The sequence below is a fragment of the Trachurus trachurus genome, assembly GCF_905171665.1.
Source record: "Trachurus trachurus genome assembly, chromosome: 18".
Lineage (NCBI taxonomy): Eukaryota > Metazoa > Chordata > Actinopteri > Carangiformes > Carangidae > Trachurus > Trachurus trachurus.
The window spans coordinates 8,053,093-8,068,495 of NC_139909.1; the positions used below are offsets into that span (position 1 = coordinate 8,053,093).

Below are 15,403 nucleotides of genomic sequence, written 5' to 3' on the forward strand. Positions count from 1 at the left end.
TACTTCACAAACACAATGCAACTGTAATCAACCGTACATTTTAGATGACTTAAGTGTTGTGTATCTGTGTGGGTGTGTTAACAGGTCGGTCATGGTGTGTCTTTTGGGTCCACTCCTCCTCCTCGTTGCTCTGCTGAATGAGGCGTTCACTGCAGGTAGGAATAACCACAACGGTAGTACACAAAAAATGCAAGCGATGCCAAACAGAGACATGCAAGACGACCACAAAGATCATGAACAACAACAGCAACAAAAACCTGTTTCAGAAAGCAGGGTTAATAAACTCTGAATGAAAATCTGAACTCTGGGTCGACCAACGCTGAACTGTCCAACTCAGGGTTTTGAGTTTCAGAACAGGTGACAACAGTCGGTTCAATCACCCTGTGCATATTCTCATCATAGTATCTCAAAGGAGTTTTAAATCGAAAGCAACTGGACTTGGTTATTTGTCTAGGAAGACGTTTCACCTCTCATCCTAGAGGCTTCATCAGTTCATGTAGCATCTGACCAGGCTGGGACTGGCCAGATGGTTCAATCCACTCTGAGTTATTTTAACTCTGAGTTCAGCTCGCACACGAGGAAATGAAAAGCCCTCATCAATGGAACAAAGATAACATGATACAACATGGCAACCAGCCAAACCAAACATCCTATTCTGCCCCTTTTCCACAAATTAAAATAGTTCCCAGGTATCTTAAAGACGTGTCTGTGACATGCTGTGGTCAAAATACCCCAAAGATCAAACATCACAGCTCTTCTCAGAACGGCTGGTCTCAGTTTCTGTCCTTTTAGATGCAAATGAGCCACTGTTCGCCCCACCCTGCCCACTGGCAGTGGCAGCATATGGGTATTGCAAAAGTGCCCAGAAAACCCATTCACTCCAATGTATGTGTGTTGCCCACTTGCTTGTAAATTTATGAAAACGGCCGTGTTTTTGTTTTTAGGTGTCTTGGTCATATCAAATTATACTTATAATTTGTTTATTATAAAATGTAGATTGAAACATTCATGTTGAAAACTGTTTTGTTTTGTTTTTGTTTTTAACTCGCCTATGTGTTAATGTTTATCTGTAAAGGATCCTCAATGCTGCTATTAACGTGGGTGATCTATAAATGTCCTTAAATGATTGAAAATACCACACTTGCTCATTCACCAACAATGCAGAGTTGTCAGTTCTTGGGCTCTTCTACAATACCCATATTCCTCCATCAGGAGGCGCTTCCATTGAACCAATGCGTGTCGTTACTCTCTTTTCCAGTGCTCTAGTGTTACACAAATTCGAAAACGAATGACATCATTGTCAGACAAATGAGGGAACAGCTCGTAAAACCAAATTGATTTCAACCTCAGGAGCCTGAAAATTACAGATTTTTTTGGTCAATTCTCATATTTTTCGGGGTTGGAAGGCAAGACAAACACTTAAATATATGTTAAAGAGTCTTCAAAAAGTGATATGTTCATAATATGTCCCCTTTAACGTTCGTTGTGTACTGTAGGGGTGACACCGGCCTCTCCATGCCCACCTCAGTGGCTCCTGTTCAGGAAGAGATGCTTTGCCTTCTATCCCGTGTGGACGTCCTGGAGCACGGCCAACGTAAAGTTTAGATTAAATCACACTTGCATGAAGATAGCAATTCGATATTTAAATATTTACTCACGCATATAGTATGTGTGTGTTTTAGTTTTTGTGCTTTCAGTCAGGGAGTAGCCTTGTTTCCCTTCACACGCAAGAGGAGAGTCAGTTGGTGCAGCAGCTGGTAAACACGACGGCCGCTGTTCCTGTCTGGCTGGGAGGATACCAGTCACAGGTGTGTCCAGGTGTATGTCACCAAATACATATTGATATGGCCTCCTGCGATATCGATCTATCTATCTATCTATCTATCTATCTATCTATCTATCTATCTATCTATCTATCTATCTATCTATCTATCTATCTATCTATCTATCTATCTATCTATCTATCTATTGATCCATCTGTCTGTTTTTTTTCTCTTTCTGAAGACTGGCTCTTGGTTCTGGAGCGACGACTCTCCCTTCATGGTCAACGACTTGACCAATCAGAGGAGGGAGGAGGCCGAAGAGGGCCGAGCTTGCATGGGCATGGAACCAAAAAGTAACTCGTTTTTTAAAAGACTAAAAAAATTTGATAAATTTTAGCGAATATTATAGATGGTTAGGGTTTTTTAATGGTTATTGTAGATGGACTGTGTAACTTTTTACTTTGTAGATTCAATTTCACAATTTTGAGGTTGTGAAATTACGACGCAAAGGACAATTTTTAAGTAATGATATCATCATAACAAGATTAAAAGCAGCATAAATCTAATATAAAATCAAAACATACATTAAAAAACAACTAGGTGTAAGTAATAAGTTAATAATACGTCAGCACATATTCACTTTTTGTGCGTTATTATCTTTGAAGAATCAACATACAGATTAAATCCTATCAACAAACTGTGTAAAGGTATTTGTGTAGGAATTACTCCCATCTAGTGGTGCGGTTATATATCGCAAGCAACTCAATCGTATTTTTCATGCTGCATTCACATGAAATTGGGCAGACGGCAGACGGACGACAGCCACTGCACATAACAGCATAAACAAGCCTCTATGTAAACAAGTGGTCTGTCAGCACGAGGCAAAACAATACACGTGACAACATGTTGTCATGGCGATGTGGTATTGTTTACCTGACCCACGTTTTACCGGCTTTCTCTGGACTTCTGTCACTAAAATGACATCTGGTTTGTTACCGACGGCCGTCTGCCCGACTGCACGTGAATGCAGCATCAGTGTACCGGAACACTTCAGTTTGTTGATGGGGGGATTACTGATTAATGAAAAACATACTTTTGAACCAAATAATCGTTTTTTTGGTGAATAGATAACAGGAGAAGTTACACAATGTCCCTTTAAATCTCGGAGCGTGTTGCAAAACTTTGCCATATGTATTTGAAATGTAACAATCACAGTTAGTGTCATTAATGTAAAGAAATTCATTGACAAAGATTTATAATTGAACAACATTGAATGAAATAGAGGTTGTAAGTTAAAGCCCCAATATGTAACTTATTTGGCTTTTTATTAGCAAAGAGCAAATAGCAGGATGTTGTTAGCCTGACAAGCCAATTAAAATGTATGTCGTCGTCACGTTAAACCCGCCCAACGACTCTCTAAACAGATAGAGCGCTGTGATTGGTCAACACAAACTGTGTTCGAGACTCAAAAAGTTCCTATGGCTCGTTTCTAGACCCACCTACGGAGCAAATATATTTGCTGCCGCTAGGGTGCAGCTAGATTTCTAGGCTACAACCGCACCGCTAGATGGGGGCAATGACGTCACCCATTGGTTTTGGGGAGTCGTTTTTGTGACCCAAATATGGCGGCCAGAACAGCGCCATGTTGGATTGGTCGGCCGAGAACCCGCCCACTGGCCTCGAAGCAGCTGTCCACGGAGCTGCTCGGACCTGTCACTCGTTTCCGCGCCCTAATTGGCCAGAATTTTAACCTAATAACAGTAAAACGGTAGAGTTAAAAAAAAATTCACCCCCCTCAGAGTGTGTGCGGGGTAGAAACTATCGATTGAGAAAAAAAAACGTGCTGACACCAGGCTTTGATCATGTTTATTGAGGATGTAAAGTCTGCGATTTTAACATGGGGGTCTATGGGGAATGCTGCTTTCTGACACCAGCCCCCAGAGGAAGCCGAGGGGATTGCAGTTTTTTGAACACGGAAGTGGGCTTCACTTCTCAGACTGCCCCCTTGGGGCAATTCCTACATACTGGGGCTTTAAGTTGTTTGTGTTTGTGTTCAGGTGGAGAGCTGCACAGCGCCCCCTGTAGAGAGCTCCGGTTCTACATCTGCTCCATCAACGCCAAGTAAGGGGCCATAAAAAAACTAATAAACAAACTGATGTCACTCATTTACCTGTCAACACCTTTGGTTTTTGTTTAGCTCCAGGTACAGAGTCACCTACGGCAACAGGAAACACATTCGGTCAGGTGAGAGTTCAACCATTGAAAAAAATAAGAAAAAGTCTTTCAATTCAAGTACTGGACAGATCTGAAGACTGAAGTTTGACCAGATGGTGGCGCTGTTTCACTCAGACATCGTCCCCGGGGTGAGCCTGTTTGACGTCATGTGGCGCTACAGCAGCAACCTGGCCGACGACGTCCTCCAGCTGTCCTGTTTGCTGCGGCGGCTGAAGGCGGGAACGCTGCCGGAGAAACGCTACCGGAGCTTCGTCCAGCAGGAGGCGCTGTTCCTGCACCGGGTCGGCAGCAGCCTGGAGGTCAGAGGACTCAGCCCGTCTGTCGTTCTGTCGCTCTTTCTCTTTACTTTTCTTTTTTTGGTTCTTCTTTCCTGTGTCTTTCTTTCTTCCATTTTTATTACGTCTTTCTATCGTTTTTTTCTTTCATTTTTATGGATTTGTTCTTTCTGTATTTCTTTCTTTCCATCTTTTTGTCATTCTTTCTTTCCTTCCTTCTTTCTTTTTATTCTGTTTTTCTTTCGTTTTTATGTATTAGTTCTTTATTTCTCTCTTTCATATTCCTTCCATCTTTTTGTCATTCTTTTCTTTCTTTCTTTCTTTCTTTCTTTCTTTCTTTCTTTCTTTCTTTCTTTCCTGTTTGATATACGATATTGCCGATTCTCTCGGTTTTTAGTCTGCATTTTTTACATTTATCTGCACACAAATACTGTAGGCGCCTATAAATTAACATACTCCATTATAAAGTGAACACCCTTTTCAAAACCTGTACTCTCTGTATGTAAAAAGGCTAACTAATGCACATTGGACAATATTTAAAAAAAAAAAAAAAAAAAAAAAAAAAAATTCAAAAAATTCAAAAATCGTCAAAAAATTGTCAAAAAAGATATTGCGATAATTATGTGTATCGATTGTTTCTCCCACCCCTAGTAAACAAACTGGATTGTGCTCTGGTTTGAACGACGTCATGCCGGCTCTGTAAATGTGATTTACTCTGGTCACTGGTGTGACTGGTCACTGACGTCAGCATCCTGTTCTCCTCCTGCAGGTGTTGATAAGTCGCCTACAGGAATCAGATGACGATGTGAAGTCACTGCTGGTCGACAAACTCAAACACTACAGCAGCAGATATCGGGTGAGACGCTCCCACCACTGGTTTGCAAAGCATGTTGGGAATCTAAGAACCAGAACAACAACATTGCTGATCAGTGATTGGTATTAATACCGCTTTGCCTGCAGCTTATGTACGGATGAGAAAACATTTCTTACGTTCCTTCTTTGTTTTTCTTTTTGTTATTTCATTATCTCCTCCTCCAGAGACTCCTCCCCCCGTTCTCCCCCCTGTGGCTTCAATTCTCCCTCCAGTCTTTCCACTCGGTGGTTACGGAGGAGCCGATCTACTGGCTCGTGGCCCTGTCGGCCCGGTCCAGCCTCCGTGAGTTCCTGGCCAGGGAGCTGGTCCTCGATGAGAACAGGGTGGACTTCGTCTACCGGGACTGGAGCCAAGACAGTCTGACGGAGGTCGCATGGACCCACAGGTTCGTTTCAGATGTAGTTACTTCATAGTTGTTTTCAAAATTATTCCACATGCTAAACATGATAAACAGCTCCATACAGTGTAAAGGTAGATGTTTGTATTAAGGGATAGTGGCCCATTGCCATAATCCCTATAGTCATAGCAGTAGGTTTGTTACCTTTAATTGTCGGTGCAAGCTGTTTTTAGAACGGCGGAGCAGAGCTGTGAGCTGCTCAGAGCTACGCTACGGAGGCTCATGGGATTTCTTGGTTTCCCTCATCAAACTCATCAAATACACAATCCAACAACTCCACAACGCTCTGGTGGACAAGTTGTGACCTGCACATTCACCACGCTATGAGATAATAACACAACGTTACCAGACAGAGTTGTTATAGAGGTAAATACAGAGACTGCTTGATGAAAAACTGTCCCTGAAGGCAACGCGCATCAGCGGTTTTGCATGAATTTCCCTCTAAAACAACTCTGTCTGGTAACGTTGTGTTATTATCTCATAGCGTGGTGAATGTGCAGCTCACAACTTGTCCACCAGAGCGTTGTGGAGTTGTTGGATTGTGTATTTGATGAGTTTGATGAGGGAAATGAAGAAATTCCTTTGGCCTCTGTAGCGTAGCTCTGAGCAGCTTGCCGCTCTGCTCCACCGTTCTAAAAAATAGCTTGCACCGACAATTAAAGGGAAACGAACCTACTGCTATGACTATAGCGATTATGGCAATGGGCCAATTTGCCAAAATGTTGAACTATCCCTTTAAAGCTCCATACAGTATAAAGGTAGATGTCCATCTTAAAACCAGCCGTCAGGACTTCCTGGCACTTTATGATGTCACAATGAACAGCAGTCACCAGACAAGCCCCCCCCCCCACCTGGACCCACCATCCAACAACGTGTTTTGTGGATCACAAAGAAAAACTTTTGTTACTAGAGCTTCAGAGAAAACCCTTTTTAGGTCCTTATTTTAATGTGAAAATTAGTGTCGAAATACTCCAATACAAATAAAAGTCATTGATTCACAATTTTTACTTAAATGAAAGACTCAATTTTACTTAAAGCATCAAACATGATACAGTTATTATACAGAATGGCTCATTCAGAATAATATTATATTACTGAATATAATAACTGATCATTGATGTATGAGTGCTTTAGTGTTGCAGCTGGAAAAGTTAAAGCTAATTAGAAATAATTCATACTGTGCAGCTTATCTATAAAAAGTGAGAAAAGAGTTTGAATTACAGTTTATTCAAGTGCATTTTTGTACAACACGCAAAAAAAAAAAAAGCAAGGAAAAAGAGGCTGGGTAGTTATTTTTTCTGTCCTAATTTATGTTTTTCATTTTGTATATTGGTGTGTTACAGGTTTAAAAAGGTGATAGAGAAACACCAGAGTAAGATGGCAACGTTTAAAGCCATCAACATCTTCAGAGAGCACATGATGCACCAGAAGAGTTTCTACAAAGCTGTGTAAGAAATAAACCAATGTTTATATTTATTGATGCACCTGTGCATTTGGTCACTATGGGTCTTTCAAATAAATATGTGTGTGTGTGTTTTCTGCTGTAGTGACTGTAACACCGAGGCTGAGGGGTGATGAAGAGGAGGAAAGGACGACAGGGCCGCTGCTGAAGATGACTCACACCGGTTACAAGTCATTTTGCCTGATTTATTTTTACACCTCGGCCGCTGAGTGTATGTAGCTACGAGAGAAAATCCTCATGTCTCTGGATCCTCGGCAATCATCCGGACGGCAGAAACAGTTTCTTGAAAACGAACGCTGAAAAACTCACCTTTTGCTTCAGGATCAAGGACAGAAATGTGAAATCTCTCAGAGGTTCAGTGGATATAAGAAGGTATTGCTTCGACGCGATATAAAGGGCTGATCTGTGTTTGTTCACATCAGATATAATAACTGAACAAATACAATAAATTAAACGAAAAAGAAATTTAAAATAAATTCTATTTGTGCATTTTATTGTTGATACTTTCTGTTAAGTTCACTCATAATTAGCTGGAGTGATAAACCTGGGTCAGCCCGTTAACCCTCTCCTGGGTCAAGGAAGGAAGGGAGGAAGGAAGGACGAAGGGAAAAAAGGAAGAAAAGAAGGAAAGAAAGAAGGACGAAGGAAAAGAAGAAAGGAAGGGGAGAAGATGGCAAGACAAAGGGAGAGATGGGAGGAAAGAAGGAAGGGAAAAGGGAAGGAAAGAAAGATGGATGGAGGGAACAGATTGGGTCAATTGGATCAAAAGAGGAAGGAAGAAGAAGGGAGGACGAAGGGAAGGAAGGAAGGAAGGGAGGGAAAAGGGAATGTGGAAAGAAGGGAGGAAAGAAAGATGGAGGGAGGGAACAGATTGGGTCAATTGGATCAAAAGAGGAAGGAAGAAGCACGATGGGAACAAAGGAAGGAAGGACTGAAGGAAGGGAAAAAGGAAGGAAAGAAAAATCGAGGGAAGGAACAAATTAGGTCAAGGAAGGAAGCAGAAGGATGGACGAAGGAAAGAAGGAAAAAAGGATTGTGGAAAGAAGGAAGGAAGGAAGGAAGGAAGGAAGGAAGGGAACAGATTGGGTCAATTTTACCCAGAAGGACGACAGGAGGGTTTTAAACAGTCAGATTGAAAGAGTTGTCTTTGTCTCCCCCTGCAGGCTGAACCACGACACTGCACTAATCACTGTACTCAAATAACACTGCAGTATTTAACCTGGTACTACCTCTCGAACTAAACTTTACTTTTACTATCTCTATGACAACTGTCTCGACCTTAAGGTACATCTGTGTATCATCTTCTGGTCCAGTGTACACAGCTGGTTCCATGGCCCCACATACGGCATTGACTGTCAGGTGCTACTTCCACATCTGGACCCAAACACATGGCCGTCAGCCAACGCCAGAAGATAACAGCTGGAACCTACCCAGATGTGGAAGTACACCGGCCAGATGTGAGCAGAAGCTTCATTTTACCACCTATACGACAGGTTTCCCACTACTTAATTAGAAAAGATAAAGAGCAACTGGCCGCGTTGTCCTCTGTAACTGACCACAACCTCTGGATTTACTCAGTGATGTTCAGCCAACTAACGTCTATACCAGAAAGGCACATCTGGTACTTGGACCACGTGATTGCGCTTCTTCTGTACATAACATTGTTTGGTCCATCTGCATTTTCTGGCCACTTCCACAACCGTTCAAAATTGCCCCAGTTCAAACAGACCGTTCCAGATGCTAAATCACAGTAGTTAATAACACAACTGACTGCCTATGTGACCGTGACGACGGCAAACACACAGCTAAATGCGGCCTCAACCTCTTCTTCCTGTCCAACCACTTGAAAATGTTCAAAACTGATGCGTACACACCAATTTTTGTATGTATTTAAAAAAAAATTGATACATAAAGATGTTATTTTCTGTGGTTGTAAGTCTTAACACGGACGTTCAACAGATACTTTTCACCAAACTGCGTTCTAGACCAGTATACACCAAGTTTGACTTATATATAACATGACTGTCAGATACATGTACTCCGATCCGCAGGTGTGGAAGCCTGGACCCGATGCGGCCAGACTCACAAGCGACCAGACCAGGAAGCCCATAGTCAACTCACACTACATTTATGAGCCTCCGTGCGCACCGTGAAATTCTTTGACCGGCGCAAGACGGACTCATGTTTTCATTCATCAAGAATTAAAGTCAGAGGTTCGAAGACGATCACATACCGTCGTAGTTCCGACCATAAACGGCGATTCAGCGGTGTTATTCTCATGACTCGCCGCAAAACCGAAAGTAAGGAAACGCTGGTCGGCTCGCCCCGCATTTCCGCCACCACTAATAATAACAAAATAACGATAGAGACAAAACGATATATTTATCGAAAATGGGCCCATTAACAAGTGTGGGTAGCGTAGATTCATCCACATTAATATGAGACTTTTTTATTGTTGCAGAATTTTTCGTTCTGCCGCTGGAGAAACTCCTCGTTGTCCCTTTAAATGTTTTCTATCCGAACCCGGTGCGTGTGGTCGTGTTGTTCGGCCCCGTCCGTTGACTGACCCAAGGACAGAGCCGGGCTGGTCTGGATTAGATTCAGGCTACATTTGATCACAGGTAACGGGTCGGGTAACGGCTCTCTTTACTGATGGGCGGGCGCGGGTTTCCAAAATTGGACCCGTATTCACCACTTTATTTTCCCATGATCCATTGCGTCACACCACCCCGGAAGTCGGTTGTTTACGTAGCAACAGCTAGCGGCTAACGTAGCAACCGGACATCCACAACTCTTGCGATTGGCTTTATGGTCGTTACAGGCTCCATTCATAAAATCTTTAACTTTCCTTGAGTTGTTTGTGCATCCAACAACAGCACATGTCGTACCGGAGGACATTCTATGAACTTGTAATAATAATAAAAACACTTCTAAGACAGACTGCTAGGCTAGCTCCATTCTGCTTGAAGTGAGACAGAAGTGCGCAACCGACTTGTCGGTGAATTGAGTGTCATGGCGACGCCCAGCGGCGTTCTACGGAAAGTGGTGAATAGGACTCTGATAGTATATCTGTCATAAACAAGATATTAGCCTATGAGTTACGGTGCCGTTTGTGTGGCGGTGCCGCAGAGACGAGAGCTGGGACACCGGGTCGGAGGCTCTGATCTTTCGGTTGGTTTTCAGCCAAGAGACGCTAGGTGGAAGGCAGAGAGCCTCCATTCTCCCTGGAACTGGTTACAACTCATTGATTTAACCAAGCTGGTTAATTAAGGTAAAAAAAAGTAAGCAAAATGTTTGTGTTAATATAAGTCTTAAATAGTTATATCTTCCGACAGCAATAGAGTGTTTGGTCTGAAACACGGGTCTGTCAGTCACTCTGCTCTGCTCTGAGCCGAAGAGAAAACTTTCCTTGTATCCTACAACCTTTATCCAATGAGGAGAGAGAACGGCATAAAGGGGCAGTCCTCTCTGTGTGTGCAGCCAAGGGATGCGCGTGAATGTGGTGACGTAGGGACGAGGGTGGGGACTGCTAACTCCATCGGCTGACAGAAAGTTAGCCAAAACCACCGGATCGCTTTACTTCTGCTTTAAGCTAAAAATCTTTAATCTGGTAAATGTTGTTGTTCTTCAACACCACTGGATCTTTAGTTATCGACAATCGAAGTTCTTACCTCTAAAACCCACCAAAAAGTTCTGGTTAGCTCGGGGCCCAACGACAAATTTCGGCCCCTGGATCGTCCTGGAAGAATTAGTCCGGCCATGTTGTTATTGTTTTTTTTTTTAGTGCCACCACCACCGTAGAAAACAGGCTCTGGTTGCTACTGGGTGATCTTCACATCAATGTGTATTTAATTTACAGATCAATCTACGGAGTCAGTGATGAAGACGAATAAAAAAAAGAACAGAGCCGTTAGAAGGAAGGAAGGAAGGAAGGAAGGAAGGAAGGAAGGAAGGAAGGAAGGAAGGACAAAGGGAAAGATGGGAGCAAAGAAGGAAGGGAAAAAGGAATGAAAGATAGATGGAGGGAGGGAGGGAACAGATTGGGTCAAAAAGGAAGGAAGAAGTAAGGATAAAGGGAAGGAAGGAAGTGAGGGGAAAAGGATTGTGGAAAGAAGTTAGAGAAAAAGGAAGAAAAGATAGAAGGAGGGAGGGAACAGATTGGGTCAAAAAGGAAGGAAGAAGTAAGGATAAAGGGAAGGAAGGAGGGAAAGAAGGATTGTGGAAAGAAGGAAGGGAAAAGGGAAGTAAAGAAAGATGGAGGGAGGGTACAGATTCGTTTAAGGATGGAAGAAGGGAAAGAAGGGAGGAAAGAAGGAAGGGAAATGGAAGGAAAGAAAGATGGAGGTATAGGGAACAGATCAGGTCAGGAAGTAAGGACGAAGAGAAGGAAGGAAGGAGAGAAGGAAGGGAAAAAGGAATGAAAGATAGATGGAGGGAGGGAACAGATTGGGTCAAAAAGGAAGGGAACAGATTCGTTCAAGGACGGAAGAAGAAGGAAGAAGAAGGAAGGAAGGAAGGAAGGAAGGGAAAAATTATTGTGGAAAGAAGGAAGGGAAAAAAGTAAGTATAGAAAGATGGAGCGAGGGAACAGATTTGTTCAAAGAATAGGAAAAAGAAGGAAGGAAGACGGGAAAGAGGAGAGGAAAGAACCCTCCTGTTGTCCTCCTGGGTCAAGGAAGGAAGGAAGAAAGGAAGGAAGTTAGGAGGGAAGGAAGGACAAAGCTAAAGAAGGAAGGATAAAGGGATAGAAGGAAGGATAAAGGGATAGAAGGAAGGAAGGACGAAGGGAAAGAAAGAAGGAAGGAAGACAGGAAAGAAGGGGGTTAACCCTCCTGTTGTCCTCCTGGGTCAAGGAAGGAAGGAAGGAAGTTAGGAGGGAAGGAAGGACAGACAAATCGAAAGAAGGAAGGAAGGATAAAGGGAAAGGAGGAAGGAAGGAAGGACGAAGGGAAAGAAAGAAGGAAGGAAGGACGAAGGAAGGAAGGATAAAGGGAAAGAAAGAAGGAAGGAAGGATAAAGGGAAAGAAGGAAGGAAGGAAGGATAAAGGGATAGAAGGAAGGAAGGACAAAGGGAAAGAAAGAAGGCAGGAAGGACGAAGGAAGGAAGGAAGGAAGGAAGGATAAAGGGAAAGAAGGAAGGAAGGAAGGATAAAGGGATAGAAGGAAGGAAGGACAAAGGGAAAGAAAGAAGGCAGGAAGGACGAAGGAAGGAAGGAAGGAAGGAAGGAAGGATAAAGGGATAGAAGGAAGGAAGGACGAAGGGAAAGAAAGAAGGCAGGAAGGACGAAGGAAGGAAGGAAGGATAAAGGGAAAGAAGGAAGGAAGGATAAAGGGATAGAAGGAAGGAAGGACGAAGGGAAAGAAAGAAGGCAGGAAGGACGAAGGAAGGAAGGAAGGAAGGAAGGAAGGAAGGAAGGACAAAGGGAACGATGGGAGGAAAGAAGGAAGGGAAAAGGGAAGGAAAGAAAGAAAGATGGAGGGAACAGATCAGGTCAATTGGATAAAAAGAGAAGAAGAATAAGTAAGGACGAAGGGAAGGATGGAAGGAAAGGAAGGAAACAGATTGGGTCAATCTGACCCAGAAGGACAACAGGAGGGTTTTGGTTTTTAAAGGCGCGGGAACGGGAACGGTAACGGTTGGGGGGGCGCGTGGCGGCGTGTGCGTGCGTCAGGGTTCACCCGTGTCCTGCCCTTGTGCGTGGACAGACACACACCGCATCTCTCTCTCTCTCTCTCTCTCTCCCCCTCACACACACACACACACACACACACAAGCGAGAGAGAGAGAGAGAGGAGGCGGAAACCTCCATCTGCCCTGCTCGGTGACCGACCCGTCATCCTCGGGCTCGCGGGGAACGAAAAGAAACGTTTTCCCGTTTTTTTTTGTTTTTTGTTTCCTTCCCCGCGTGAATGAATGAGCGGATGGTGATGATGATGTCACGGGAGGGAATCGAACATGGAAGAAATCTATATAGTCTATATATAGTAGGAGGCTGCTATGCCCCGGACTGCACCACCACCACTACCACAGCCACAGCCACCTGCCCTCCCGGTACCGGTAAGTCACGGCGGGGGAGAGATGAAGCGCCGATGGGGGGGAAGGAACCGGAACCGACCGTAGCTACGTGTGTTTCTAGTTAGTGTTGTTAACGGTTACCGACGGTTTGATAACTGACCCGTGAAAATGACTTCTGAGGTCTCATGAGGTCGGGTTACCGTGCAGCCATGTTGCAGGAGGAGGAGGAGGAGGAGGAGGAAGGGGAAGGGGGGCAACGGGGCAACGGCTCGGCGGAGCTCCTCCTGACCTGCCCCCGTTTCCTCTCCGTCTCCCCGGTAACTGTAGAGCGGACGAACCGTTGAAAATGTTTGAATTTTGAGTCGGTTGAAGCGGCTCAACGGTCGCCGCTCGAGCTCCTCTCTCCTCTCTCCTCTCCTCTCCGCTCCTCCTCCTCCTCCGTCATCTCATCATCCCCCCGCACCGGGAAATGACTTTCTGACTCGGTGTGGCGGCGGCGGCGGCGGCGGCGGCGGGGAGAGTCTGAACCGTTCAGCCATGTTGCAGAGGGGGAGAGAGGAGTAAGCTAACGGCCGGTGGGGGCTCCGCTCGGTCGGCCGGGGGGGTGGGGGGGGGCTCTGACACCGACTGACCGGAGGGGGAGAGGGAGAGGGGGAGGAGAGGGAGGCTGCTGCCCCGTAGTGTCGCTTCCCGGTCGGATGCGGCGGCGGCGGCAGAAGCCCCGGACTGTGTCGCCTAGAGACGGATCAGGAGGCTGGAGGAAACGGGGTCGACGAGGGTAGTGAGTGAACCGAGGCCACGAACAGACTGTCCTGGGGTTTATTTTATTTATTTATTTATTTATTTATTAGTATTTTTTTGTATTTTATTATTTATTTTTTATTGCTTAGCATTTTTTTTTAATTTTATTTCTTTTTTAATATTTTAAAAGTATATTTTATTTTTTGTATTTTTTTATTGTTTAGTTTTTTTTATTCCAATTAATTTTTTTTCAAGGATTTTATTATTAAAAATTATACATTTTATTTTTTAGTATTTTTTTTTAATTTAAAAAGTATATTTTATTTTTTTGTATTTTTTCATTGTTTAGTTTTTTTTTTTTCAATTAATTTTTTTCAAGGATTTTATTATTAAAAATTATACATTTTATTTTTTTTGTTTTTTTTAATTTTTATTTATTTTATTCTATTTTAGACTTCTCTTTACAAAATATGATTTTTTTTTAAGGTAATTATTTGTTTTATATTTGAATAATTGAAAATCAGAGTGGTAGTTATTTTTTATTAATGAATCATTGGTCTGTCAAATGACAGAAAGTGGTGTATCTTATCATCATCTTATCTCTCAGACCCAGTGTGAAGTCTTGCTCTGTCCACGTTTCATTCACTTCTCACGTGTGACAAAGAGAAGCAGCAACAGCTCGTCCATTGATCAACAGATTGATGGTCAAATCTCTAACTGAATTGTTTTATTAACCCAATAACATTACAATAGGAGGTTAACATGTTGAACTATTTTCTATAACCTCCACCTGTTAAAAGGTTACAAATGTGTTTTTATTATTTTAATGAAACACATACAGGAAATATCTTCTCACATTTTATCTTTAATACAATTTTTTGTATTTTTTGGCTTTGTTGTTATCTATTTATCCTTATTTATTTATTTATTTTTTACATATTCTTTTCAAAGCCGGGTCAAGAAGCTATCGGGGCTAACAGCTAGTGGCAGGTGGAAGTGATTATTGATGATTATTGATCATAATTGATGATTGTTTTGTTGGCTCAGGAAGGTCAGGGCAGGAGACGACCGACGACGGCACAGCGGCATGCACAGCGGGGTCCGTTACCATGGCGATAACCGGGATGATTTATCCCCTTATTATTGGGGCCTTTTCCATTCAATAATTTATTCATTCACAGATTCACTTTGTTCATGTTCCTTTTTTTTCTTCTTTTTCTTCTTCTTCTTCTTTTTCTCCTCCTCCCTTTATCTCCCCCTCCATCCATTCCTCCCTCCATCCCTCTCTCTCTCTCTCTCTGTCCTCTCTTGCCCTTCGTGCTCGCGGTTTCTGTTCCTCTTTCTCTCTCTCTCTCTCAATCCATCTTCCCTCCCTCCCTCCCTCCCTCTCTCCTCTTTCATCTCCCCTCCCTCCCTCTCTCTATCTCTCTCTCTCTCAGGTCAATGAGAGCCAGCAACAGCTCAGCCTGAAGAGCAAATCCTCCCTCGTTTTTTTCCCCCCTCTCCCCCTCTCTCCAGTTTCTCCTCCACCTCCATCATCCCCCCTTTTTTTCTCCTCTACCATGCTCTCCTCACTTCCACATGATAGAAAACACACTCATCTTATTTTAGCAACACTGCCTTCCTCCTCCTCCTCCTCC

At 43.4% G+C, this 15,403-nt stretch overlaps 1 protein-coding gene and 1 long non-coding RNA gene across 2 annotated transcripts in view; one reads left to right on the plus strand and one right to left on the minus strand.

The window, feature by feature from the left end:
- LOC311001711 (uncharacterized protein) overlaps positions 1-7,315 on the plus strand; it is an 8,409-nt gene extending 1,094 nt beyond the window's left edge. The window contains exons 2-12 of the mRNA XM_083992830.1: positions 85-155; positions 1,497-1,594; positions 1,683-1,808; positions 2,005-2,116; positions 3,821-3,884; positions 3,961-4,007; positions 4,113-4,297; positions 5,043-5,129; positions 5,312-5,532; positions 6,888-6,992; positions 7,092-7,315. Of these exons, the coding sequence (XP_083848956.1) occupies positions 92-155; positions 1,497-1,594; positions 1,683-1,808; positions 2,005-2,116; positions 3,821-3,884; positions 3,961-4,007; positions 4,113-4,297; positions 5,043-5,129; positions 5,312-5,532; positions 6,888-6,992; positions 7,092-7,119 (1,137 nt within the window). The 5' untranslated portion in view covers positions 85-91 and the 3' untranslated portion in view covers positions 7,120-7,315. The remainder of the gene's footprint in view (positions 1-84; positions 156-1,496; positions 1,595-1,682; positions 1,809-2,004; positions 2,117-3,820; positions 3,885-3,960; positions 4,008-4,112; positions 4,298-5,042; positions 5,130-5,311; positions 5,533-6,887; positions 6,993-7,091) is intronic.
- Positions 1-15,403, minus strand: part of LOC311002144 — a 475,958-nt gene that overhangs the window by 243,386 nt on the left and 217,169 nt on the right. The gene's annotated exons all lie outside the window — the stretch shown is intronic.